The sequence below is a fragment of the Bactrocera latifrons genome, unplaced genomic scaffold (genome assembly GCF_001853355.1).
Source record: "Bactrocera latifrons isolate USDA-ARS-PBARC rearing strain unplaced genomic scaffold, ASM185335v1 scaffold_393, whole genome shotgun sequence".
NCBI lineage: Eukaryota > Metazoa > Arthropoda > Insecta > Diptera > Tephritidae > Bactrocera > Bactrocera latifrons.
The window spans coordinates 103,517-131,182 of NW_017537038.1; the positions used below are offsets into that span (position 1 = coordinate 103,517).

The 27,666-nt window shown below is 33.2% G+C and overlaps 4 protein-coding genes across 5 annotated transcripts; 1 reads left to right on the forward strand and 3 right to left on the reverse strand.

Moving 5' to 3' along the window:
- Positions 1-5,726: 5,726 nt before the first annotated feature.
- Positions 5,727-14,080, reverse strand: LOC108972334. 2 transcript variants are annotated; one of them, XM_018938870.1, is made up of 11 exons: positions 13,702-14,078; positions 13,171-13,627; positions 12,950-13,050; positions 12,595-12,864; positions 10,745-11,288; positions 10,490-10,689; positions 7,189-7,243; positions 7,064-7,111; positions 6,717-6,868; positions 6,485-6,644; positions 5,727-6,399 (listed from the first exon to the last, which is right to left on the reverse strand). In XM_018938870.1, exons 2-11 carry the CDS (start codon positions 13,544-13,546, stop codon positions 6,260-6,262), a joined length of 2,046 nt encoding a protein of 681 aa, XP_018794415.1. In that variant the 5' UTR covers positions 13,547-13,627; positions 13,702-14,078; the 3' UTR covers positions 5,727-6,259. The 2 variants fall into 2 exon arrangements, with proteins under 2 accessions (XP_018794415.1, XP_018794417.1); XM_018938872.1 differs by lacking the exon at positions 5,727-6,399 and having other exon boundaries at positions 6,574-6,659; positions 13,702-14,080.
- LOC108972336 lies at positions 7,690-8,646 on the reverse strand. Its single transcript, XM_018938874.1, has 4 exons — positions 8,612-8,646; positions 8,295-8,550; positions 8,080-8,234; positions 7,690-8,019 (listed from the first exon to the last, which is right to left on the reverse strand). The coding sequence occupies exons 2-4, from the start codon at positions 8,368-8,370 to the stop codon at positions 7,969-7,971; spliced, it is 282 nt and encodes a 93-aa protein (XP_018794419.1). The 5' UTR covers positions 8,371-8,550; positions 8,612-8,646; the 3' UTR covers positions 7,690-7,968.
- A 198-nt stretch (positions 14,081-14,278) lies between the features above and the next one.
- On the forward strand, positions 14,279-16,350 carry LOC108972335 (transcriptional activator HAP3). The gene is made up of 4 exons (XM_018938873.1): positions 14,279-14,489; positions 14,565-14,881; positions 14,941-15,010; positions 15,396-16,350. Exons 1-4 carry the CDS (start codon positions 14,414-14,416, stop codon positions 15,953-15,955), a joined length of 1,023 nt encoding a protein of 340 aa, XP_018794418.1. The 5' UTR covers positions 14,279-14,413; the 3' UTR covers positions 15,956-16,350.
- Positions 16,351-17,062: 712 nt separating this feature from the next.
- LOC108972331 (zinc finger protein 236-like) lies at positions 17,063-21,094 on the reverse strand. The gene is made up of 6 exons (XM_018938869.1): positions 20,601-21,094; positions 19,920-20,353; positions 19,602-19,848; positions 18,305-19,387; positions 17,894-18,237; positions 17,063-17,756 (listed from the first exon to the last, which is right to left on the reverse strand). Exons 1-6 carry the CDS (start codon positions 20,908-20,910, stop codon positions 17,421-17,423), a joined length of 2,754 nt encoding a protein of 917 aa, XP_018794414.1. The 5' UTR covers positions 20,911-21,094; the 3' UTR covers positions 17,063-17,420.
- Positions 21,095-27,666: the final 6,572 nt, after the last annotated feature.

Below are 27,666 nucleotides of genomic sequence, written 5' to 3' on the forward strand. Positions count from 1 at the left end.
AAAAATATTTAAAAAAAAATCCAGCTGAAGACTAAAAAGCCTAAAGGTTCCGTTAGAAATGATATTGATTCTTCTGACGAAAGTAACATAAGTGTTGAATACGCAGACACTGACCAATCAGTTGGATCTTTCGTTGGTGGCAAAGAAACGCCGGAGATGGAGAATTTTTCAAATAATGAATTGACTGATAACTTCGAACTGAATGTGGGAGATWATATTCTTGCCGCACCTCCTCAAACCTGTAAACAAAAAGTTTATTATGTTGCTGAAATCATTGAGAGCYTTAGTGAATGTACATTCACAGTTAGCTTTCTTAGGAAACTTGATGTTCTGCAGCCTATATTTGTCAAGCCCAAGAACAAGGATATATCATTGGTTTTGAAAAGCGAAATTATATTTAAACTTCCTAACAGGGTGAATCCTGCTTCAACATCACGTAGTCGCACTAAATATATATTTGAAATCGATCTAAGTGGCTTCAACATCAAATAACTTTATATTTTTTAAAGCCAAGAAGGCAACAAAAGTACCAAAAATATTTATCTCTTTATATTTAATAAAAAAAAAGCCAAGGAGGCAACGCTTTTAACTACAGTACCATAAAATATGCTTTTTGTTTATCTCTTTATATTTAATAAAACGTAAAAAGATTAAAAAAGGGTTTTTTATTTAATAACTAAATTTCACCACATGAACGACGAAGGTTACCCAGCAATTGCCGGAGCTACCCCGCCCCGGGGTACATTCAGCAGATTTTACTCTTTTCAATTAACCTTAAATAAATTTGTCTCCGCTACAATTTCAAGAAAAGTTTCACCAACATCTTCTTTTTAAATAATGTGAGACTCGTTTAAGATTATTTAAGTTTCGAATCGTTGGATATTTTCTGAGATATCCAGGTTCAAAAAAAGTGCCGAAGGTACCCCGGTCTCCCCTACCTAGGTCCTTTAGGTGGTCCGTGATAAACCATGTGCACGAGTCAATTATGCACCTTGGTTGGGAGAAAGCTCTTAGTAAAGTGTATGATTACTATTGGTTCGAAAATATGTCCAAATATGTTCGTAAGTTTGTCGACAATTGCATTACATGTAAACTGTTTAAACCAACGTCGGGTAAAATTCAAGCAGAGCTTCATCCTATCCCAAAAATTGGTATACCATGGCATACTGTTCATATGGATATAACCGGAAAATTAAGCGGCAAAAACGATATGAAAGAATACGTAATAGTTCAAATCAATGCCTTTACCAAATTTGTTTATTTACACCATACTGTCAATATTGATGCTGCAAATTGTGCAAAGGCTTTGAAGTCGTCAATGTCGGTTTTTGGGGTACCTACACGTGTTATCGCTGACCAGGGTAGATGTTTTGCCAGTAAGGATTTCCGTGATTTTTGTTCTTCCCAAAAAATAGAGTTACATTTAATTGCGACCGGTGCAAGTCGCGCTAATGGACAAGTTGAGCGTGTGATGAGTACGTTAAAGAGTCTTTTGACCGCAGTAGAAACCAGCAAGCGCTCTTGGCAAGATGCATTAAAAGAAATACAACTGGCTTTGAATTGCACGGCCAATCGTGTGACTAAGGCTAGTCCTTTAGAGTTGCTTATTGGAAAARAGGCACGACCATTTGGTCTCATTCCAATAAGTAACAAGGAACAGAACGTGGACGTCTCTGCTTTAAGAACTCAGGCTTTAGAAAATATGGAGCGCAATTCTTGTTATGAAAAATCTAGATTCGATAAAAATAAGGCAAAAATTGTAAAGCATAATGTCGGTGATTATGTTTTGTTAAAGAATGAAGACTCCGCCGAGTGTGGTGGTGGATGTTGCTGAATTACGAAAAGTAACGAGTAGGTGTAATGGTTGTTGAATTGCGTCAGCGAATGCAATGCTTTTTGGAGTGTGGAGATAAACGGGTGTTTAGGGACTCACTGCGCAAATCAGTCCGCGTTACAATTTTAATAAAAAATAAAAATCGATAATGTCTTGCGAACGGAATGTCAACGGAATTGCGGAGGCCATTTCGGCATATATATAAGCCTTAAAACTTTTTTTATTACAATGGAAAATTTATTTCATATGTAACTAAATAATTACTGTAAAAAAAATATGTAGAAACAATGTAGTGAAGTGTAAGTGCATAAAAAATGCATAATATGAAATAAATTATTACTAGAAAACGAGAAATTGCAAGATAAAATTTGCAAAATTTTCAACTTTAAATGCAAATATCTCGAAAACTATAAGTTTGCGGAGGCAACAATTATATATTTTCTTAATCTAGAGCATCAGCCCTATCCAACCATACCACTTTTAATCCCCGAAATCGTGGGATGGTAAACTAAAGTTTCCACAGGATCATTTCAAAAGGGATTGTTCTATATTAAAAAAAAAAAGAGTATACAACGCCAGAAAAAAAAATTGGCTCATGTGGCAATTACGAACCAGAGAGGGAAGTTTTATATTTATCTTGATGCAAAATATGAATAAAATGAATGGCGATGCGTTATCATTCATTTGGGACCGACAGATGAAGGCAAGACAACTAGAAGTAAATGTCACTTTTAACACCTATGTATTAAATGCGACACTGCAAACTTGACGAACAGAATAAGTGAAAGACGAAGATAAAAAAAAAAACGGACGGTAGCCGTTACTTCGAAAGCAGAAACCTATCAGACCACCATTGATATTTTATTATCAATATAATTATTAAATAAATTTAATTAAACGAATTAAATCAAAACGACTTTCAGTTGATCGAAATCTACATTCATAACAAATTCTAAACCTTTTTACCAATCATGTTATTTTGGAATCACCAATTGAGTTTACAATTGCAATATACACCCGCGGCCAAGCGTAACTTACCATTAAGAAATTTCTAGCGAACACGTGTTCTATCACTCATTGTAACGGTACTTGTTGCGGTAATGGAATTTTTCCGTTAAGTTTTAACGAAGTGATCTTTGACTTACACAAATATAAAATATTAAAAAAAAAAATAAGTTGTGTCAAACATATATCAATCGTTAAGTCGGAAGGCATACAAAATGAGCTCCAAATACAAGCGACTGGCTCGCGATGAAAAAGTGGTTATTTTCACTTTGGCAGAAGAAGGAGTTTCATGTAGAGAAATTTCTAGAAGAATCGGCTGTAGTCATCCCTCGGTGCTCACTTTATTAAAAAAAAAAAGGAATCTGGAGGACCGCTTGGAGACAAAGAAAAGGACAGGTCTGAGAAGGAAGACAACCAGTCGAACTGACAGCGTTATACACACATCGGATAAGTCTTAAGGACCGATTCAAAAGTGCTGTGGAAATAAGGAGAGATCTTGAGCAGCAACATGACGTAAAAGTAAGCGTAAGAACGGTGCGGAGACGTCTTGCGGAGTTCGGACTGTGTGGTAGGAGGCCAGCAAAGAAGCCCCTTCTGACAAAGCAAATGAGAATTAAGCGGTTAGAGTGGGCAAGAATGCATAAAAATTGGACTCTAGAGCAATGGTGTAATGTCATATGGTCTGACGAAAGCAAGTTTAATTTGCATTGCGCTGACCACCTACCGTATGTACGGCGTTTTCTAGGAGAAAGATTTCAAGAAAATTGTGTGGTAAAAACAGTTAAGCACCCTCAAAGCCAAATGATCTGGGGTTGTTTTTCTCACTACGCACGTGCGCCTCTGGTATTTATCGATGGCATAATGAACGCAGAAAAATATAGGAAGCAAAATCGGTAATTTACGCTCTGAAATTGACTACTATTAATCCCTTCAAAATATAACCAAAAATAATAGAATGTTTTTTTATAATTCCTCGGATTACATCATATGGATTGGCCAGGAAACTCTCCCGACTTAAATCCTATTGAGCACATATAGCACATAATGAAGTGCAAAGTTGCTCATCCTAAGTCTAAAAGTAAACCAGAACTAAAAAAAATTTTAGACAGTGTTTGGGAGGAGGAAATTTCAAGCAATATTTTGGAGAAACTTGTTTGGTCAATTCCTGCTCGTATCGAAGCTGTAATATCCGCTAGAGGTGGACCGACGCCATATTAGATTTCCCGTTATTCTTTTTGAATATGTTGTAATTCCATTTTCAATTGAAACAAAAAATTTTGTTAAGTTATTACAAGAATTAGTAATAATGAAATCAAAGACTTGTGTGCAAATAAAAAAGTTGTCTCTATTTAATTTTACAAATGGGCCAGATTAAAGTCAACAGTTAACCAAATATATTCGAGCCATCTATATATTCACCGTATTCTATTAAATCCATAAAAAAAGTTACCCAAAGAACGAAAAAATTAAAAATAGTGAAAAAAAAAATCATGTGGTAAGTTACGCTTGGCCGCGGGTGTAAGGAGAGTACATAGATGTAATGTTGGCAACATGCTGCGTGATGCTGGAAAGCGGCAAACAACTTCACGTCTCGAGAAGTAAAGATAGTTGGGGAAGTAGACAACAGTAAAGAAGAGCAAACGCAGCGGATAATGTATTCTTCTATTCAGTTTATACCACTCATCTTCACTTTTATGGATTAAAAACATTTTATATCTAATAAGCATAATAATCACTTCTTACATACATGTGGGACCGACAGACGAACGTAATTCGATTCGAAGTGGACGTAACTTTAACCACTTACTACTGTTAAATGCGACACTGCGTAAGACGTATTTTATCATCATCTAAAATAATTTGTTTTAAAGTAAACCTAATTTAGTATTTTCAAATAAACCTAATTTAATAATTTAAAACGAAGCTAATGTGATTTAAATATAAACCCACATACATGCCACTACAATCGGAAGGCACAATACACAAGGCCCCAAAAACGTGTTAAAACCATTTACGATGGGTAAGAGAACATCAAAATTGGACTCAATTTGATTGGCAAAATGTAATCTTATCAGATGAGTCCAAATTTAACATTTTCTGTAGCGACGGTATGTCCTACGTGATAATGAGAACTAGTGAGCGATTCAAGGACGAATGTATTCAAAAACTGTTAAGCAGGGAGGCAGCCCAATGGTATGGGGTTGCTTTTCCTACTATGGCCTTGGGCAACTAGCCCTAATAGAAGGAACTGTCAATGGCAATAAGTATCAGGAGACACTTGAAAGAAATTTAATATCTGCAATGGAAACCCACTTTTCACGAGCGGATGTCCTTATTTTTCAGGACGACTTTGCGCCCTGCCATCGTGCCAAAATAGTAAATATCCATTTTTTTGTACAACTGTAAGGAATTAAAATTCCAATACTTTATGGTGAAATGAAACAATGGTCATCACTCAGCGTTCATAAAAGTTAAAAGTTTAGTATATAATTTGGAGCACTTAACTGAAGTGGAAAAGATGTTCGGATTGAAGACGTCATTAGGTGGAGAAGTTGGTGGATTAATTCAACATCTACCAGTAACAGAAACAAAGTATGAAGCCGCTTAGCAAATTCTCCTAGACTACTGGATCAACAGACAGCAAATGGAGCAGGTGCAGCAAGCAAGCACCACGAAACACTCGGAAAACAGCGACACTCCAGCACAATAGTTGAACAAACTATAGTCGCAAATGATACAAGAGATTTTGTAAATTGGAACACCTTTCCTAGTGGCTGGTTACCTAAACCTGTAAGGTTGGCACCCATCAAACATGTCAACACATTAATTATTTTTATATTTTGAAATTTAAATACACGCTGTTATGAGCAAAGTTAATATTATGTTGTCGATTCAAAAGTCTTGTTTTAATGCGTTCTTCAATTCGATTGGAACTGAGAGTACAAATACCGTCAAATGTTTGACAGAAAGTAAGTGGTGAACTTTTATATGGGAAAATGGAATTGTCGTCTTACTCTATCTTACTCGCAATTTTTCCTTATTTGCTCACCGTTTAGACCTACCCTGGACTACGACAAACATTTTAAAACCAAAATCAGCTCAATCGGCCCCGCCGTTCTTGAGTTTTAACCAGTCTGGTCGCACTGGTTCAAAGCACAAATTTCAAATATTTTCAACGCCACTGAAATTCGCATACTTCGTTTGGTTGATGTATGTATGTAAATTCAATTAAATTTCTTAGTTTAGATTTTTTACGCGCTTAATATACATATCTTAAAAATAATAATAATTAAAAACCGAAATTTCTTGAGTTCTAACGAAATTTTACGTTTAACGTAATTTTCTCGTCGCAAAAATCAATCCCTATCTTAGCACCAACTTAAACTTACATGCTAAGTACATACTTGGATACATGTAACATTACAATGTTATGTTGGTCGATTTTAATTTCTCATAGTTTTGTTTTTTCTGCAAACGCGTTTTTGCATGGAGGAAAAATGGTTGAATTGTGCGTTGGAAATCGTCGTTAGTGCAAAAATTAAATTTACGCTGATAAGCCTCTGAAGAGAAAAATATAAATGAAATTGTATGAGTGAATTGTACAACGCCATAGAAGTGCACTATTTATAGACGCTAAACACTAACCTTTCAATGCCTTAGTCACGCTCAATGTGCGTATAGCTGGCTTTTCTAATGTGCCTGTCCAGCAAAAATGCTGCGCAACGTGATCGCTCATTATGCGACGCCATGAGGCTTTCAGAAAATTAACAGAATTGTATATGTGTTGTGCGGTTAATTCAGTTATCTGCAATTAAAATTTCTAATATATTAGGAATATAAAAAATAATTATATTTAAGTAAAAGAAATTAAACTCACCAAATTTTGATATGCTTCTTCCGAGTTTTTAATCAATTCTTCAAACACTTTAAAATCTAACACCGAGTGGAATGGTGTTTCAGGTAAGACTTTTTTATAGTTCGTATACTGACTGCATTGACTTTCTTTGGAAGTTACGGCACTGTTTTGATCTTTAACAAAAATAATAATATAATTTAATTAAAAAAATAATATAATTTAATTTAAAAAAATAATATAATTTAATTAAAATTTATTGTATTATACAAAAAAATATAATAATAAAATAAGCATTTACTTCGGTTGCACCGAATCTTTAAACCCCTTTACAATTTGAAAATATATAAATACAAAAAATTTTTAAATACCTTTGACAAACGGTGCTTGCTTTATAATCGCTTTGAGTTCAGCAATCACTAAAAAATGCAAAATGTACGATTTAAAGTAAATAAAAAAATTTATTCATAAAATATGATATAGACATTATAGTTACCTCTTTTGGCCTCCTTGAGTACTGTTATTGGACTTGTAATAGTTTCAGATAGACTCTAGATAACAAATAAAGATTATAAAACTCATTAAAAATTATGAACTCTTTTATTGAGCTATGTAGTATGGCTATTGTTTTTAATTTCTTAAAATTAATGATGTGATTATTTGCTGGCAGTGATGCAAAAAATGCATTAAAAAAATTTAATTAACATTTGAATTCATTTTTGTTATTTTGTAATAACAAATATTTTAAATTTTTTCGGTATATTTTTTTTAACTTTTAACCCAAAAATACCCAATTTAAAAAAGTGTAACACCAGTTTATAATTAAATATTAATAAAATTGTTTTTAGCATTAATATCTGTCTCATTTGCGTAAGACTTGTCCTACAATTACGTTTGTCTTTTGCCAATGACAGCGTATTTTTTAAAAAAATGCCAACACAATTTAGCTCTTTTTGTTTTATTTATATTTAAATATAATATTATGACGTATTTTAAAGTAAATAAAAATATTTACTCTTGTTTCTAAAAACATATATTTAATACATATGATTCACAACCGAAAGAATATTCTCACAAAAAAAAAAAATATGAGAGGAATTTTTATTTAACCCAGCATTACTGAGCACAGCGCCTTTTTATGAACTAAATTTGTATAATCGTCGAATTTTATTGCATCTGGAAAGGAAAACTGTCAAGTACATGTAAAATAGTATGAAGCACTCATCCAACATAAGTTGTATCATTCCGAGTTTTTTGTTTTGAAAATATTATGGCGCTAAAACTGATGCATACTTTTGCGTTCGAGTAGACATTTGAAAGCTGGCAACTATTAATTTACATGCACGTTTCAAAAGAGTTTAATATAAATTAAAAAATTCCTTCTTACATGTCCTACTGCATTGCTGGATATATCGTGCTTAAAAGGACCCAATTCTTCTTTTTTGCTAGTTAAAGGCAATATATTTTGTTTAGACGCTTTTCTAACCATTGCTATTAGTTCATGCTGATGCGTGAGTACTTTGTCGATTTTAGCGGTTAGCTCTGGTTGTAAAAAAAAAGGTTACAATAATTTGTGGGAATGCAAACAAATATAATGTTTACCATCCATATGAAGTACACGCTGTTCTTGTTGATCTTCCAATTCAAGTTCAGCACTATTATTTAATTCTTGCGACATATCCAGAAATGGTCGCGTAATATTTTTTTTTTTTTTGTTTGCTTGTTGAGTTATGTTTTATAACTTGCTAGCACCAGTCTGATATTGTTTGGCAAATGAAAAACTTTTTACAAACAATATATTTATGTAGAATTAATTAACCGCCCATGCACAAGCTTAACAAATGGCTTTATTTTTTTGCTGAAAAATAGTGAAACATTTGTCTTAAATGAGAAACGAGTATACACACATGTGAACTTACTTTTGCAATAATTTTATCCAAGTTTTATTATGATTTAATTCACAAACTTGAAAAATTTACACACAACCGAAACGTAATCAAAATTTTTGACACGGAAAGAAAAAAAAATTAAGTTATAACACTGAAGTATTTCGAATACTTTTTTAAGTTAAGCGCGTTCTAATCGATAACCGATAAATGGAACAAACATAAAAAACGGCAACGTAAGCATGTTTCAATTATAGGTCGGCTATTACACGAAGCAACTTTTGTTGCTGATTCTGGCGATTCTCTTTTGCTGTTGCCCATTGCATTCTCACGAGCAACTTGTGTTGCGCAACTCTGTTCCAGTTTTTTTCTCATTCTCTTTCACATTACTTTAACCCATTGTCGTTTCTTTTTCCTTATAGGTATTTGGGCCACTCTATCACATATATTAATCAGTTCTGTCAATTAAGAAATACATTTTATTTATAATTCAAATTTAAAACAAAGGTTATGTAACAGATCTTCACTATCGTCTGAATCAATTTGTATTTCTTCCTCCATACATTTCACAATATCTTTAATTAATTCGATTTTTTCGTCATACTCCATTTCTAAAATATTTATATTATATTACGTATATTTGCATACATATTTGCAAATTACGTGACAAATGATGAAATTAAATTTTTTAAATATATTCAAAATATTAATTTCAAAATAATATACGCAAATGCAACTATGGACTACGAAAGAACACGAATGCAGAAAAACGTCGCAGCGAACTGTTACGAATAAGAACACAAAGCGAGTTGCTGCACACCGGAAACTCGGCGCGATTCTCCTCTCTTCGTCGCACCCTCGCCTATAAAACAAGAGTTGCCGCAACAAAAGTTGCTTCGTGTAATAACGAACTAGGTTGTGCCAATACGAAGCGTGCTTCCTCTTACGAAAGAGGTGCTTGTATCTATAATGTCAAATTACTTATTTGTTATTTTTTTTTCATAAATTTTCTGTTTACATTTTGACGATTTTGTGTTTTTAACACTTACGTGGCACCTCGACAGGCAATAGAAGATTTATCAAAATCTGTATTGCTAGCAATATTGCCAATGCAGACTGCATATTGCTTATGTTTACCAATAGTTGTCGAAATTGTCAGCAATGTAAATATTTAATTACTAAATAAATGGATCTTCAGTATAATTACTCAAATATTGAAGCCCAAAACAAATGAAATATTATTTCTCTAAAATCTACATTTTTCGAAATTCCATTGTTATAAATATAATATATTTTTGTCATCCTTATAAAATTTTTAAACGGTTCAAGAGCTGAGACAGCTGTATCCTCATGTGTTAAAATTTCTATCCAATATCCACCATAAAAACTGTTCGTGAACGCGTGCATCCCATCCCTTTTAAAAAACAGAAAATTTTGTCAAGGGAAATGGATATATAGACCTTTTCAATGCCAATAGACTTATTCGGGATAATCGTCCCACCGCCTACAATCGGTTTACTGGTCAAAGTAGTAATCTTCCACCCCGTGGGGATGTAGTAACTTTAAACCAAAAAAAAAAAGTAATAATATTTTTCTCTGTTGAGGAAATAAAATGATAAAATCTACACAAAAACTTTGAAAGCGCCAAAACAAAAAAAATTATCCAGGGGATTCGCTGGGAAGTCTACTGTAGAATTAAACTTCACTTCTGTTAAAATAGAGTAAAAACTATACTCTTTGATGAAGAGCATTGAATATTCCAGTGAAATAGTATATGGTTGAAGCATCGTCATTAATACATATCAAAAGAAAACGTGAGAGCTGTTAATGTTCAATGGTTGAACCGATTGAGGGTTTTTGTGAAAGGAAAGGTAAACATTAAACATAGAAATATTTAAATATTTTACTTACATGTACCGTGCGCCAATCTTCTAATAATGCACGAAATCGTATACGCGCACCAATATCACGGCCACATATATCTCTAACGTCTACCTCTTCTATATACTGCAAGTAATCTAAGCCAATATTCATTTCCTTCAATTTAGACCAGTAATACGCCAGTTTATGTTTGTTTAGAAGTTTTAAAAAATCATCATCATGCGTTGAAACTATTTCAAAAAAGGAAGTAAAATTATTTTATAATTTTTTTTGATTTATATCCACCTTTTGTTTTATCATCTGTTGTAGCGTCTAAAGGTATAGATTCCTCACTAATTTGACAACCATCATCTTCATCATCATCATCGCCAATATATGAATTAATATTAGTCTCAACTAATTGGATAGGATCGAGAAAACTACTATGGTCGTTATTTGAAGTTTCGGGCATATCATGCTTTAAAGCCAGTTCCCACTGTTGTTGCTCATTACTTGAAACCGACGGCATTGTTTTGACTCTTTTACACATATCACCTAGTTCTTCACTGTTCGTTTTCGTTGTTCCGTTTCGTTTTTCGACTCGACTGTTGGATGCGCAGTTTTCATTGGAGTTAATGGCACAGTCATTTCCAACGTCCATAATGTCAAGGGTAGGTTCAACTTTAACGTCTGTAGATAATGTGGCGATGTTGATTGAGTTCTGAGCTTTATCGACACTTTGCGCGTTAGTAGCATTTTGCATTCTTATATGAGATTCGGGTTTTCTTTGAAAACAATCTTCAGATATAGCGCCGATGCAACTTTTTGAATCGTTTCTAGGTATAAAATTCTGAAAAAAAAGGAAGAAAAAAACAAAAAAATATTTAATTCGTAAAAAGATCTTTATCTTAATTTCGATAGATCAGTTTGAGTGGCAGCTATATGAGGGTGATACGATCTGAAAAATTTGTTCGTCGATTATAGTGTTGCAGATAATAATCTGCACATTACATGTTGCTTTCTGAAATAAAAAAGTTTCTCTACAAAGACTTGAGTTTGATAGGTCAGTTTGTATGGCAGCTATATCCGACAAATGAGCAGTTCTTTGCAAGAAAATTTAATGTTCAAAATGTAAGATCGTTACCTCAAGACTTGTAAAGCTAGTTACTTTTAGTTGAAGTTTCTGTTCTTAACCTTTTTTTCTAAAACTATACTTGATTTTCAGAAATATTTCCAGTAATGCTTCGTTTATACAGTTTTTTTACATTTTTTTTTTTTTTCATGAATAACAATGTATAAATTATCTTGCAATTTAATGTATTGTGAGGGAAATAATTGTGTTATTACTATTGTACGCGCACGCTTATACAGTCAGTCTTTTTTTCAATACTTCGCCTTAAGAAAGTACAAAACATATGTATGTATGTACACATTTAACCTATCTGCCACAATATATAATAATATTTGTTCACCTTTTGATAATCTCTTCTACGCCGCACTCGTCGAGCAGCTCTACTTCGCCCATTGTTGAGGTCTGCTTTTTTTCTCGGCATTTTCTCATAATTATGCTTCGTTGCTTATGTTGTGATATTTAAATTATTTATTTTCCTTTTTTTAATAAATAAGTTTTTCAAAGAAGGACCATTTTTTAACTAAAACCGTTAAGTAGTTTAATTTTTAACTAAATAATACCTTATGTATTAGAGGAGGAACAGAGAAAAACGTTATCTATGGAAAAACATTGCTCCCTTTCTCAGTTGCCGTAAGTAGAATGCAAAATGTGTCAAAAGTCGAGCCGGTAAAAATCAGCCATCTTTGTTTTGATTTGAACAATGTTGCGTATATGATTATTTACAAAAGCTTTCAAACTGTTGGCATCCGATATATATATATTATCAATATCAAATCGATAGTTAACAAATTTATCGATTACATCAGCTTTTCCGACCAGTTGTAATTAAAACAGAATTAGTTCACTAATTTAATAAAATATATTAGTTCATAAAAAATAGTACTATAATAAGAGAATTGAAGTTAAAATATGAGGTAGGAGAATGAAAGTAACCGCGTTTTCACTATATACATATTTAGTGTGTTATTGGTCCAGTAATAAAATATACGAATAATTCATTATGATCTTAAATTTGATTAATTACCTTTAACTTCATTTGCAAAAGTTTAGTTTTTAGTCTGGCTTCCTTTAGCTCCCATTTGTGCTTCTCTACAATTAATTTGTTCTTTTCGAACTCCCATCTGTGTTTTTCCGCTTCTCTTTTGTTTCTTTTACAATCCCAGCGATGTTTCTCGACAGATCGCAAATCGTTTATATTATAACATGGTTTTAGATCAGGTTTTCGAGAAGATTTGATTTTTCTACTCTGTGCCGAGTGGTTTGAATTTGATGACAACCACTTGTGTTCGCCTTCCTATCATGTTAATATTCATTATTTTAAAACATAATTTACTTATACAAATATACCTATTGATTTACATATATGTGATTTTGCTCACCTTTTCAACAGTCTCGGAATCCTGAATCGGATCGTCAAAACTACATCTCTGCGCTGTATCATTAAAATTATTATTCATTACAGGGTCAGTCCCAAATGAGTCTGTGAAAATAAATAAAATTTATACAATTTTATATTAAAATCTTAAAATTTTGACATACAAATTAGTTTAATCAGTAAATTACTGAAAGTTGCTATATAGTTTAAATTAAATTAACTCACCATTGTTTTCGACATCATTTGAGCTACAGTCTGCTGAAAATTCTATAATAGCTGATAATTTTTCAATATTTTCATCAAATAACAACTTTTGAAATGTTTGTTCATCATCGCTTCTGTCTTTGCTTTCCATTCGTCTTAATTTACGCTTCAAATTATCATATTTTTCACGTAGATTTTTAGATCCTCTTCTAAAACCAAACTTATTACCAAACTCAATATCAATATTTTCCCATGCTTTTCGTTTCTCCTCCCAAATCTGCGCATCAGTTAGTTTACTTTCAATTACGTTAACGTATTTATGTGCCAGTGATAGTAAAAAACTTTCTTCAGCAGGTGTAAAATTCGGTAGTCTGTTTCGTTTTTGCTTATGGGTCATTCTCTTGGGTCTTGTATTAGATGCTGCAACAATGGATATTAATTTCAAATACTTTGTTGCTATGGCACGTTATCCTTTGTTCTGCAACATATAACAACGCTATCATTTTACTACTAAACATAGGTATGTTGATTATAAGGTTACGTTATCCTTACTTTTTTGTTATAAGCTATTCCTTTATGATTTAGATAAAATAAATAAGTAAGGCGCAAAAAAAATGCGTCTAGATGCCTTTAGACCGGTAGTCACTGTGCAATGCCGCTTATGGGCAGCTGCTGTTAATGCGTTAGACGCATTTCAACAGTAAATCACAATTCATAAACTAGTCAAGTTATTAATTTAAGTCTCTGTCTACTTTTAAACTAATATTTATCCTATTATTTAAGATTTTTGTGAACGCAAATAATTACAATTCACAAATGTGACTTGGGCACGCACCTCCTCACCGGTAGTGTTGCCAGATATAATTAGGTTATTTTCAAACGATTGTACCGATTAATTTTAGGTTCTACGGAGGCATTTTTCATTTTAAATTTATGATTTGAATAAATAATAGCTAGGACTAATTAAGTTTTACATTCTTTCCTATTCTTTGGCGTATTTTTTGGTTATAATGCTCGAAATCTCTATTTATAATTAATTGAAAATAAAAACTGTACGATAATAAAAAACTTCAAAGGCCGGGCAGCACTGCAGCGTAAACAAATGCGAAAAATTGAACAAAAGAGGCTTAAAATTATAATAAAGCTGTCAAAGTTGTTGATGCATACACTTTTTTACAACACGCAGTTTTTATAGAAGTAAAATTTAACAGAAAAAGTTGAAATAAATATAATAATTAGCTTTTTAAAGTGAAATAAACTTAATATGAGTACTAGCGGTGATTCACAACCATATTTGAATGATTTTATGATGCGGGACGATGAGGATGGCGTGTCAGGCGGTAAGTATTTGCTGTATTTGTTCACAACTGAATGAAGAAACAGAAAATTACAATATAAAATGTTATTATATGTAGATGATGAATCAGATAACAAGCATAGCGGCGGAAATTATATGCTACGTGAACAGGATCGCTTCCTACCCATTTGCAATATTATAAAGATTATGAAGGTGCCTGTACCAGAGAATGGTAAAATCGCTAAAGACGCTCGAGAATGCATACAGGAATGTGTTTCCGAATTTATATCCTTTATCACATCGGAAGCCATAGAGCGTAGTATAGCAGAAAACAGAAAGACCGTAAATGGTGATGATTTATTGTATGCGTTTGCCAATTTGGGTTTCGACAACTACGTTGAGCCATTGTCTATGTACCTACACAAATTTCGTGAGGTAAGTGGATGTTTAACATGAAGTATATGATATAATTAATTATTTAGTTTACTGTCTAGTCAACCAAATCGGATCGTAATTTATATAGTGAGACAAATATGCTGCAAGATGACTCTTCAACTGAATTTCGTAAGACAGATCTGTCGTAAAAATAGCGCTTACCCAATTATATATAAATATATTTATTTAAATTGTTGAATTGGATTTTAAAAAAATAACATAATACTGTTAAAGGCAACACTACATAAGTTTACACAATGTAAAAATGACACGCATGTACACGCAATCATCTACAGCACCTTTATCTAGCAGATTATGGCTAAATTGAGTTAAACATGCACTGTTCTATCACCAATAACCATTTACACATATTGAGTTTCAAAATTTTATATTATTTATTAAAACAAAGTTCTATTAAATTAATTCAAGAGTGTGTGTATATAAGTTGCGATGTTTATGTGAATGCTATATCTAGTAAGTTTAAAGTACAAAACAAAAAAAAAAATTTCTACAGCAATAAATGCGGACAACAGTAATACAACCATCATAACAACAAAAGCAATGACAACACATACTGGTGCATTAACAATAACAACAAATGCTATCAACCACTGTACTGCATCTGTAGCCAACACTACTAACACCTCTACGGATGTGAAATTATTTGAAATAATCGAAGCAAACCAGCACCAACAGCAAACACATCATCAACAACAGCAGCAGCGTCAACAAAATGGTATTCATAGCATCACTATAACTCCAACAACAACCACATCAGCTGTGCCACTTAATTTATTAAGTACCGGTTGCAATCAAACAAGCCCGTTAACTCCAGTTGCTACATCCAATACACTGAACACAACAAAATTAGGCTCTGTACGTCGGTCGGCACGTCTACAAACTCGTCCTACTCAACTGCCGATAGTCACAACAGTGGCGAACGAAACGCCTGGCGCTATAATGAATGCAGATCAAATGATATTCTTTGATGCTGATGAATTGCATCAACATGTTTTGCAGCAACAACAACAACAGCACCATGTTAATGGCAATAATAATTATATGCATATGTAGAGCATAATTAAGCATTGATATTGTCGATGTAACGAATTTATTGTGGTCATTCTGTTTTAATTGCGTAAGTGGTAGAAGCTAGAACGATAAATTAGAGTGAAAAGCCTGGAAAAGCGATGGTTTCATTTATAAGTGAAATATTTTTGTTCGATTTGAAAAAAAAAAAAATATATATATATATATATATATGTAATTGTTTTAAAGTGTTGCATAATTATATTATAATTTTTTACTTAAAAAATTCTCTTCAAGAAGAGAAGTTGGGGCGATAACCATGTACTTTTCTATAGTTTTGTTATTTATAATTTTCTAAAGTGTGTTTAGGTTATGGTTGAGACAAATTGTGTGTTGTCGCAAAACTAATAAATATTTTGTACGCAGCGAACTTCATTTTTAAAAAATGAAAATATTAACTTTAGTTATATTCAAAATAAATATATAAATATAAATATTTTGTTTGTGTTCTCTCAAATTTACATAGAAATGTCGGGTCTACGCAATATTTTCTGCCACTACAGCAACAAGAACACCGCTACTGGAGTAAAACACCACCTAGAAAGCCGTTTTATGTAGAATTTATCGTTGAAATACTAATTTGGGTGGCTTTAAAATGGTGTAATACAAATAACGTGATGATCAAGAAAAAACCTTAACTTCAATTGCAGCTAGACTACTACTAGAATACCTTTCATAAATTAACTTTCCCTACAAATGCTTTGTTGCTGTTATTGTAACGGTTATCCAAGGTAGAAGTACTTAAATTTAAGCGTTCAGTTTGTCTGGCACTTATGTATGTACATACATGCTAAAGCGTTGCGAAATCGGCGTTTCCGACAAATGAGCGGCGATTTATGAGAGCTGAGCATGTGCGCAGCTTCAGAAGAGATATTTCAAAACCTTGGGAACAAATACGCGCATGTGTAGACGGACAGATGGACATGGGTAACGCTGTTCAGTTCCTTTGGATATATGTATACATTTCTTATAGCAAACCTCAACATCACACAACGGGATTGAATGCGAAGTACGGATCATGAAAATATATGTACTACTAAACTACAAGAACAAATCAAACTTCTCATACCAAATAGTTATTTTTAAATTTATAAACAATTTATTTCAAAAAATATTTATTATCCTCTGAAGACACTTATCTCTAAAGTAAATATATGCATGTGTGTGTGTGTATCTATAAAAAAAAAACGCACGCAACTACAAACTAGCTATACTAAAGTGTGAGTAATTGTTACACAATATAATAAACAATGTGGAAACTTAATAGCTACAGTTTTTTTTAGTAAGAATTCGCAATATTTTAGCATATCGAGTAATAGTATAACGTATTAGCTTCGCAAAACATAATTTTCATATACAATTTCAGCATAACTAGTATATACACAATCGAATTCGTTAACTACGAATCATATAACAATTCAATTTAATTAAAAAGATAAACAACTATTTGTTATTTGTTTTGAATTTCCGATAAAACCTCTGGTAGATCAACAGTATCAGCATTCATGTTATCATCACCTTCAGCAACATCATCATCATCATCTGGGTCGGCCGGTTGCGGTTCAAACACGACGCGTCCACGTATGACACGTACGCGTGGACCAATCGCACGCGTATTTAATTCAAATTGACCACAAGTTTCTGGACGTGTGGCACGATGCATACTTAGACCGCTGATACAGGAGAATTGTTTGTTACAGCCGTAACATTTGTAACGTTTCATGCCAATGTGGCGCGACAAATGTGAAATGAGCGTTTCCCGATGCGTGAAACTTTGTGAGCAAATCTAAAAGGAGTGTATATGTTAAAATATTTTTAAAATAAATCAATTACGGTGTACGTTATTTTGCCGTTAGACGTTTGCAAAATACAAGAACAATTAATGTAAGAAATAACGAACATCTCAATGTATATGATACTAACCTCGCAAACGAATGGACGTTCGCCGGTATGCGTGCGATGATGTACAGTGACTTGACCGCGTGTGCGAAAACGTTTATCACAGTAGTTGCACTTATGCGGCAATACGCCGGTATGTATGGTGCGATGACAATTCAGCGTGCTGGTCGAGAAGAAAAATTTGTGACAAACATCGCATTCGTGTTGTGGATTGCGTCCACAACTATTACGTAAATGTTCCCTGATCATTGAACGCGTTGAATAGCGGCGGCTACATTTCGGACAAATGTAACCTTCAGGATTAACTTTGGGTTTGCTTCTGCACCGATTGCGGGTTAAGTGTGGTGAACGTGGTCTTGGTGGCAATTCTGTGATTATTATTTAGTTAATGAAGCACTGAAATATTTTTTAACGATTTTTGTTTTTATAACATACCTCCATCTTCTCCATAAATACGTAAGGATGTTGCATTGCTGCTACTGTCGCTAAAAGTGGCTGCCGATAATGCATCATCGTATTGTAGCGTTATCATATCCTCATCGAACTCAGTTTTAATATTCTCGGTTTTTATGTCAATATTTTGTGCTATCATTTCATCATTTTCCTCGCTTTTATGCACTATCACATCATTTAGTAGTTCCGTTAAACTTATTTCTGTATTTGTTTTAGTTACCGATTCTAGCTTAGCGGCGGCAACCACTTTATTCAACGGTGGCACTTCAACTTGTTGTATCGCAAATTGCCTACTGTTAGTGGCATCCTTTTGCCAATTAAGTGGTGTTTCTGACATTGACACGCCCTTTTCAATTTTGGCTAGCAATGATACTTGCGGCGTGGTAGCCTTGGGCGGTGTACGCTTTGTGTTTGCTTGCTGTAAGGGATTGTTGATGGCCAACTTAACTAGAGTCGGTTGCGTATCTTTGGGTAACATCTTTACAATCTTGAAATTCGACGATAATTTTAACATTTTTGGCATGTGTTCACTTTTCGTTGAAACTTTTGCGGTTTGTGTCGCATTCGTATTTCTTTGTTGTAATGCCACCGATGATTTCAGTAACGATTGAGGTGAGGTTGTGTGTGACGGTTTTTTAATTTTTTCTTCGCCTGCCTTATTTGCTAAGTTAAAGTACTTTGGCACACTTTTAAGAGAGAATTTGGAGGTAATACGTTGTGCCAGTAGGTGACTCAAGGGATTTGTTTTAACTTCTTGTGTCGGTGTAGATGCCACGTTTTCACTTTCAGTTGCGGTTGGATTTAGCAATTCCTTACGTATGCGCAATTTGAGTGGCGGTCCAACCCGATCTTCTGTTGCTTGAGAACTTTTATTGATTTCAGTGCTATTTGTAGATACTCTCTTCATTTTGACTGGAAAATCAGGTAGAATCATTTCATAATCGACAGGTTCGGTCTTAATCTCAACTGTATCATCTTGCATTTTTGTGACAGATTGCTGCTCTGCACTTTTGAATAGTGTTGGTTTCAATCTCAATTTCAAACCAGCAGGTGCGTAAGTGGTAGCTGTTGAGATAGAAAATTTGTGTTTAATAAATGCTCATCTAGTTTAAAAAAGAAAAAAATTTAACTTCGGGTACACCTACAGTTTCTTGTTCGAGTATATACAGATAGACAGACGGACATTTCTAAAAAGTTAGTGACGCTGATAATTATACATATACATTTCGCGGCAAATTTAATACAGTGTATATTAACTTTATTGGGAATAATTACTTACCATTTTTAATTTTATAAGAACTGGTTTTAAGTACTTCTTCTATGCTTTTCGTCAGCTTTGGCGTTTCATTGAGAATGCTGATCATACGTCCACATCTATCGGGTAATGATTGCCAATGTTCGTGCAGCTCGATCTTACTTATGAACCAATCCCGGCACATAGAACAAACAATACGTTTCAATTTGCTATGCATGGTTTCTTTGTGTTGACACATTTGTTCGAAGGTTTGGAATTTATGATTACAAACCTATTGAAATGATTGTATTAAATGATATGTAATGTAAATATTTTCTCTAAATTAAGTATATAATCACTTACATCGCATTTTAAATGTTTTATATCATGTACAAGTTGTTCATGATTCTCACATTCTTCTAGTGAAGAAAACCAGTTGTCACATGACTTTCTAGTACAATATAAAAGGTTCTTTCTATGCTGTTCCATGTGTTGTCTATAATGGATTTCTTCATAACAACGTTTCAAGCATATTTTGCACATATACTTTTTAGTTCTGYGATTACACATGGGGCCATTCGGTTTAAGTTTTGGCATGTAGGCCAATTCTGTGTTATTTGGTGATAAATCAGTTGCCGTTATAGTTATAATATTTTCATGCTCGTCTACTACTTGAAAATCGTTTGCTAGTAGGCTTAGCTGATCCTCTTCCCTGGGAGCAATATTGGCAGAGAATGGCAAGGTTTCAGACATGTTGCAATCCTCAGCAATATATAAGTAATCATCTACGGGCTCATCTACAAAAAATATATAAAATATGTTAATTAACTTAATATCAATTTTAATAATAAACGTTTAATACAAATTCATTCATGAATAACAAATTCTGATACATGGCAACACAGTCGCAACTGAATGCGTGCAGTAAAATAAAATAGCAATAATTAGCTAATGAATATCAAGCAGCAATTTGCGTTTGTTTTAGCAATTGCTTTTTTTATTAATAATAATTATAAAACGTACTGACTGGCTGCAAAAACTCACCCTTTACTTGCACATTTTGAGCAATGCTTGCTGAACTCATTGAATTCTGTTGGTTAATATCATCGAATTCTGTTGCTTCCGCATTTGTATATTCGCATAAATCTGGTTCAACTTTAATTGTAACATTAGCACTGAAATTGCCCGTATTAACGGATTTTATAAGGCTATACGCCCTTTTGTCGCCAACATCAAAAGAACCTTCATTACTTCTGCTGCTTTGATTAGTGGCGTCACCTTCAATATCATCCATTTCCGCAGCGTAGATTATCTCTAGCGGTTCTTGTTTTATTTGCACCATCTCCTCAGCCATTACCGTTAATCTTTGTTACTATTTTCAATGCGATAAACAAGCACTTTAATGTATCGGCCAAGTAAATTATTTAAACACGCATTACAATATAAGAATTACTGAATTATTATTATAAAAAATTTTACGGTGAAGCTTTCATCAGCACACAATTTTAAACCGCGAGAATGTGTGAGTTCCATGGGCGATCAACCAAACGTCAAAAACAAATGTCAAACATATGCAAAGAGGAGTATGGGAATTTGTGAGTAGGTATATTTTATGCGTTTGTTGCATAATAGTGTTGCCAAGTAACATGGAATGTACAAATTAAAAATATTCTATTCTTATATAATTTTATTGAGAGTTTATTACAGGATATGAATCATTATAACAAAATAATGGAAATTTAACATTAAAAATAAAATATTAAGTTAATCAATAATAATTTATGGCTTCCTGCAAACGGTTACGTGTATTGCACATTTAATCTTCGTACAAATTCTAGAAGAATAGACAACTCTGTGTGACGCTTTCTCGCAGCGGCCATTGTGGGAAATTTATCGATATTTGTGAGTTTTTCAAAATTTTCAGTTGTAAAGAATGTGTTCTTTAAATTAATCTCAATATTTGTAAAGACATTTTTGCTCGCAATTCTACAAATACGAAAAAACATGGCAATTAACTGAAAATCGCCCAGAACACATTTTAAATATTTCGATATTCGTCAATGCAGCCTAAAAGAAGAATTCATATTACTGTGAACTAAAAAGTGTTGGTGTACGGTTGTACTTGTTGACATTTCCGATGACGGATAGTGTGTCATTTTGTAATAGCGGCTTAAGAAACATTCAAATTTTAAATGCCACTTGTTTATAATTATTTTAATGCTTATGTAACATTAACATAGTTCCGCAAATTAAGAGACAGCAGCTACGCTGGCTGGGTCATGTCGTCCAAATGGATGAAAACACTTCGGCTCTGAGAGTGTTCGACGCAGTACCCGCCGGGGGAAGCAGAGAAGACCTTCACTGAGTTGGAAAACAACAACAGCAAATCCATTAAGTAAAACACAACTTTGGCTAGTGGCCAAACAAAGATGGCTCAAATTCAAATATTAAGGAATCGAAAATATTTAGTGCATAAAATTTCTATTTTTTAACCAGGTTTTTAGTTAGAACTCAACGGCATTATCATAGGGTGATCCATTCGAGGTTTCCAACTTGTTATTTTTTTAAGAAAAAACACAGAAACTGCAAATTTAATGCGGAGTATTTATTTTTATTTCTATGACTCGTTCGAACATTTCGACTGAATTATCCGCACAGACTTTATACTTTAAGTATCCAAACAGCGTAGGTATAAAAAAAAACAAATTGTGAATCCTCATTAATAAAATTTTCTTTATAGATGTATCGTTGAACAAAGCATTGGAATCTTAAAACGACTGTGGAGAATTTTAGGATATGGCAAGAGAGGGATGTATCACCCCACAAAATTGGAAGATTTGCTAACGTTTGTAAGGCATTACATAACATCTGCATAAAATTTTCAATGAGTTACGACCCTCAAAATTACGATTCTTATCACACACAAGAAATGGGCACTGGGGTTGCGAATCGCCTCACCGCAATCGATCAAAACTTAAGAAACCAAATAAAATATGCTTTACTAAATTTAATTCAAAAATGTGTATGTCCATAACCTTGTAAATAATTTTATTTTTAATGTCAATAAAAATACAAAAATTTTGTTCATATAAATATTTTTTTTTTTAATTTTTAATGAGATATTCCATTCATTGGTTTCTTATTTATGCTCCTTATTACTAAAAATTTTAAAAAAATATAATATAAAAAAATTTGCTCACATTTCCATTAATTTGTCTATTACGATTGGTAGTTTTAACGAACGGACGTTTATACTATATACTCGTTCACGTATGTTATCATGCCAGATTACGATAGAAGTGTTACGATCACGTATGTCATAATATGAAATACAGGCTTTTACGTGACGAGTGATACGTTCACGGATGTAACAATTCGGCCTCTGTACTTTGTACGCCAAGGCGTTTCATACGTCAGCCTGAGTTGTTGCGAAGGGTATCGATTCGAATCTTCACGATCTGCGTGTACACTTTCAGCTACGACTGCTATACTCACAGCGTGCTGGACGTCTATTCGGTCGAATATTATCTAGTAACGAATGCTGGGTCTCAAGTTGGGTGATGGTGTGGCGAACAGTTGGCTCTGAAGGCCGATTATGTTGACCATAAATTGAGTGAAGCGCACAAAGCACATTCTTTAAAGAAAGTAAATTTTCGTAATAAAGTTGAACGAATTGTTTGAGTATTTAAAAAAAAGTAAGAAAGGCACTTTTTAAGAAAACAGTTACAAAGTATATGGTTGAGAGATTCATTTAACCAAAAAAAAAAAAAAATTAAAAATTAAATTCGGGGAAGTTGAAAAAAAGTGAAAAAAATGAAGAAATTCGTTATATTTTGAAATGTTTGTATAAAAAAGAATGCCACGCAAGCCACCAATGAAATTTGTGAAGCTTACGCAGACGATGATGTATCGGTTCGTCTAGCACAACAATGGTTCGCTAGCTTCCGTTCTGGAAATTTCGATGTGATTTGGCGACACGACAATAATGTGCGAAAAAGATGATGGTACAAGCGTGGTGAAGCTCAACAAAAGCTTGCAAAGCCAAGATTTACGCCTTGAAAGGCTATACTGAGCGTTTGGGGGAATTGGAAAGGAATCATCAACTGTTGTTGCTCCAGCCTGGTCGAGCGATTGATTCTACATTTTACTGTCAACAACTGATAAGATTGAAGCAAGTAATCGAAAAACGGGCAGTAATGATCAACAGAAAGGCCTTCGTCTTCCATTAGGACAACGCTAGACCACACACATCTTTGATGACTCGGCATCCACCATATAGTTCTGACCGTGTACCATCGGACTGTCATTTGTTTTGGTCAATGCGGAACTCTCTTAAGGGAGTAAAGTTGGTTTCAAGAGAAGCCTGTGAAAATTACTTGTCGCAGTTTTTCGCCGAGAAACAAGAAAAGTTTTACACTAATGGAATAATGCCTTTAGCAAAAAATTGGCAAAAAGTGGTCGACCAAAATGATACATTTTGATTCATTAATTGAAGTTTGATTGGAAATACGAAAATAATTTTTCGACTACCCAATATTTCCGACAAATCGCTTTGCGCCACGATGTTTCAACTCCAGCCTTGCAATAGTTGGACATTATGGGAGAAAGTGTCTGGCTGTTTACACCTCACTTTCCTTCTGCGGAGAGTGAATTTCAGATCTATTGCATTTAATTTTAATAAAATGAACAAACACAGCAAATAAATTTTGTATGTATCAAAAATAAAATTATAGTCTACAGTTACACATTTCTCAAATCAAGTATAAAATTCTATAGTTCCCCTCTGAAATTCGATTCTCATGTTCCCCACCACAAAAGTAGCACAAATATTTTTTTTTTTTCAAACAACGCATTTTATTCAAATATTTCATTCAAAATTCAAATAGTTGTATGTACGTTGGTAATGATTTTGTTATATGTATGTATATAATTATAATAGTAATCATAATAATAATAATTATAATAATAATAATATTCTTTTGTTTATTTATACCTTTTCATCATTATTATTTTGTTATGTTGTTTTTTTTTTTTTGTTTTTTCTTCTTTATTTTTATTAAGTGTATAATAATATGAAGTGACTAATTTTCAACAATTTTTTTGTATGCAATTCAGTTGCTTTCTTCTGATTTTTTCTCACGCTCTCTTTTTATCTAGTAAATGTTATGCATTTATTTTTATTTTGTGTGTTATTTATTATACTTATTTTCTTATTATTATTAATGTAACTTTGCTTTTGTTTTTAAAACTCTATAACCATAACAATTTGTTGTTTATTTTTTCTATTCTGCTAACGCTTTACGTGACGTCACCTCAGCTAAACCGTTACATTTGCATTTAGCTTTTGCAGCTTGTTTGCTTATACGACGCTTAAACAAACATAGTCGAAATACTCATATGCATATTAGATAGTAGACTCGGACTCGAGAGACTTTAAAGTTAGTAGTAACTTTTTCAGAGTTTAGATAGATTTCCCCATTATACAAGTAAATGTCAAATAGTTGTTGCTATTTGCAAAAGTCAATTTTGATGCTAACTATTATAAATATAATTATGGGCCTGATAGTTGCGCGCCATTTTCGTTTTCGTTTTCGGGTTTAGTGGTTAAGTGGTAAGTGATATATGGTTCCAGTTTTAGCATTTTAATCTCAATTAAAGCATTATCCCGTTCAAATTTTGCAATATTGCTAAAGTTTTTGTTGTGTTCTAGTATGCTAGTGTTCAATTTGGTTTTTTATTCTCTTGTATTCCTTTGCAAAATGTTTACGTCTTCGTAGCTTTATGTATATCGATTATAAATTTTGACAAGTTTGCTGTGTCGGTTCACACACGGACTCTTTTAGTTCCTTAAAGCAGTTTCTGTTTTTGTCGGCGATTGTACGGCGAGCAAAGACAAAGGAAACGTGTCGGTGGATACGTGTTTGGTGTTCTTACTCGCTTATTCACACCAGCACTTTTTTGTGTGGGATAAACTGGTTTTTGTAGGCGAGAAGACAACGAGAAAAGACGAAGGGGTCGTGTCACTTGTGCTCGGAACGCTTTGTGTCTTTGTTCGTAACATTTCGGTGGACCGAAATTCAGTATTCTTTTTGATTTTGAATTTCTTTCCAAGGATGCAGATGCGTTCGGTTTTTAATATACATATATACAAAAAAATTTGATCGAAAATTTGAATTTCAATAATTTTTTTTTGTATGTAATAAGGAAATATGCCTAGATTAGTTTAGATTAAGAGAGGTTAGGATCGACCTGGATGGGAAAAGGAGGTATGCGACTAAGGTTTGTTGTGCCCTAATCAACCTAACAGGGTTCTCACTTGACCAGCTTAGAACGCAGTGTTTTTCTTGTCTATAACTACTGTATAATTATTCATAAAAATCTCAGAAATCGTTCTCACTTGGTTTGCTAATTGATCATAAGACCCTCAGAAATTGGGTTTCCACTTGGCCAGCTTACCACGTGGTCGTGTGGTGCCTATAACTATTATATAAATATTCATAGAACCCTCAGAAATCGGGTTCTCACTTGGCCAGTTTAAAACGCCGGTATTTTGGTGTCAATAGCTACTATATAATTGTTCATAAGACCTTCAAAGCTGGCGAATTCTTACTACGCCAGCTTAGAACGCCGGTCTTATGATACCTATAACTGCTATATAATTTTTCATTAGACTGTAAAAAATCGGTTTCTCAATTGGCCAGGTTAGAACGCTTGTCTTGTGGTACCTATAACTACTATACAATGGTTCATAAGACCCTCAAAAATCGGGTTCTCAATTGGCCAGGTTAGAACGCCGGTCTTGTGAATATCAATCTCAKTAATATGCGTAGCTTAATACACATATTTTGGAAATGGTTGTATTGGTTTAAAAAAAATATTTTTGTGCAACGCACAAACGAAGAATTTAAGAATGTAATATGAAAGCGAATGCAGAAAATAGTCCGGATTCAACTTTAGTGTTGAGCTGTTTAGTCGAAGAGACAGCAACCCATATCATCATCTTTCTCTGATTCCGACTCCGCCTTTTTGGCTTCTGACTTCTTTTCGGCAGCAGTAGCAAATAACTTATAGTTATGTCGCGCGTATGTATGCAATTGACCCTCAAAAGTATCCTCGTCTGAACGCAGTCCAATGCACCAAAAGAGTGCGTGTGTAAACACAGTCTGTTGGTCCGTTGGTTTTTCTGCTGTTCGTATGTTAGTTTTTGTGGTCGCTTAAATCGTATAGTGGTGTCGTTTAGAGCGCGTGTGTGTGTTGTGTAGGATATGTTTAATATGTGTTTCCTTGCAATTTCTCGTTATTTTTTTTTCTTTTTGAAATAAGTTATATTTAGTTATGCTTTGCTTGCGCTTTTATAGTTCAACTACTAAGTTTGCCTTTGGTAAATGTATGGAAGATTATTAATTTTTGTTTACGAATTTTTAACGCTTTTTTCGTTATTCAATTACCGTTTATATTTAAAAGTTTTTTTTTATTTTTTAAATAGTAATTTAGTAGTCGTAAGTCAAGTAAACAAATGGAAAGTGTGGAAAATGTGTGTCAAGTATGAAACTTACGCGTTTGAAATTTGTTATTTGTTCTTTAGAATTGTATAGTTGTTATATATATTTTTTTTTTTTGGTAATTTTTCTTTGGAGACTCACTAAGGTAAAATGTGTACTATGTATGTATGCAAGTATGTTGAATTTTTCTTCACTTATGTTATGTTAAGTATGTAGTCTATGTTTGTTTTAAGTGTAATACGTATTTGTTGTTGTCTCAAGAGTAATTCATTTCATACAATACTTTACGTCATTGCTGCTCTGTATTTGTTTCTTTTATATAATTTTTTTTTTTCCTGGAATTATTTAGTTTCGGCGAAAATTAAACAATTTTTCAGTTAGTATTAAGTTAAAATGTGTTTGTTTTGTGTTAAGTTTACGTTTAACTTTATATATTAGTACTAGCGTAGTTGTTTAGTTGGTTTTTAGCTCCACATAATAAATTATTGCTTTCTTAAAAGTTATGTTCTAAAGAGTTTTCATTATGCTTACGTGCGTTGCTTTTTCGACTGCTACTAACTGCTTCGTATTGAGTTTATGTTTTTGTTGTTATTATTATGATTTTTTAT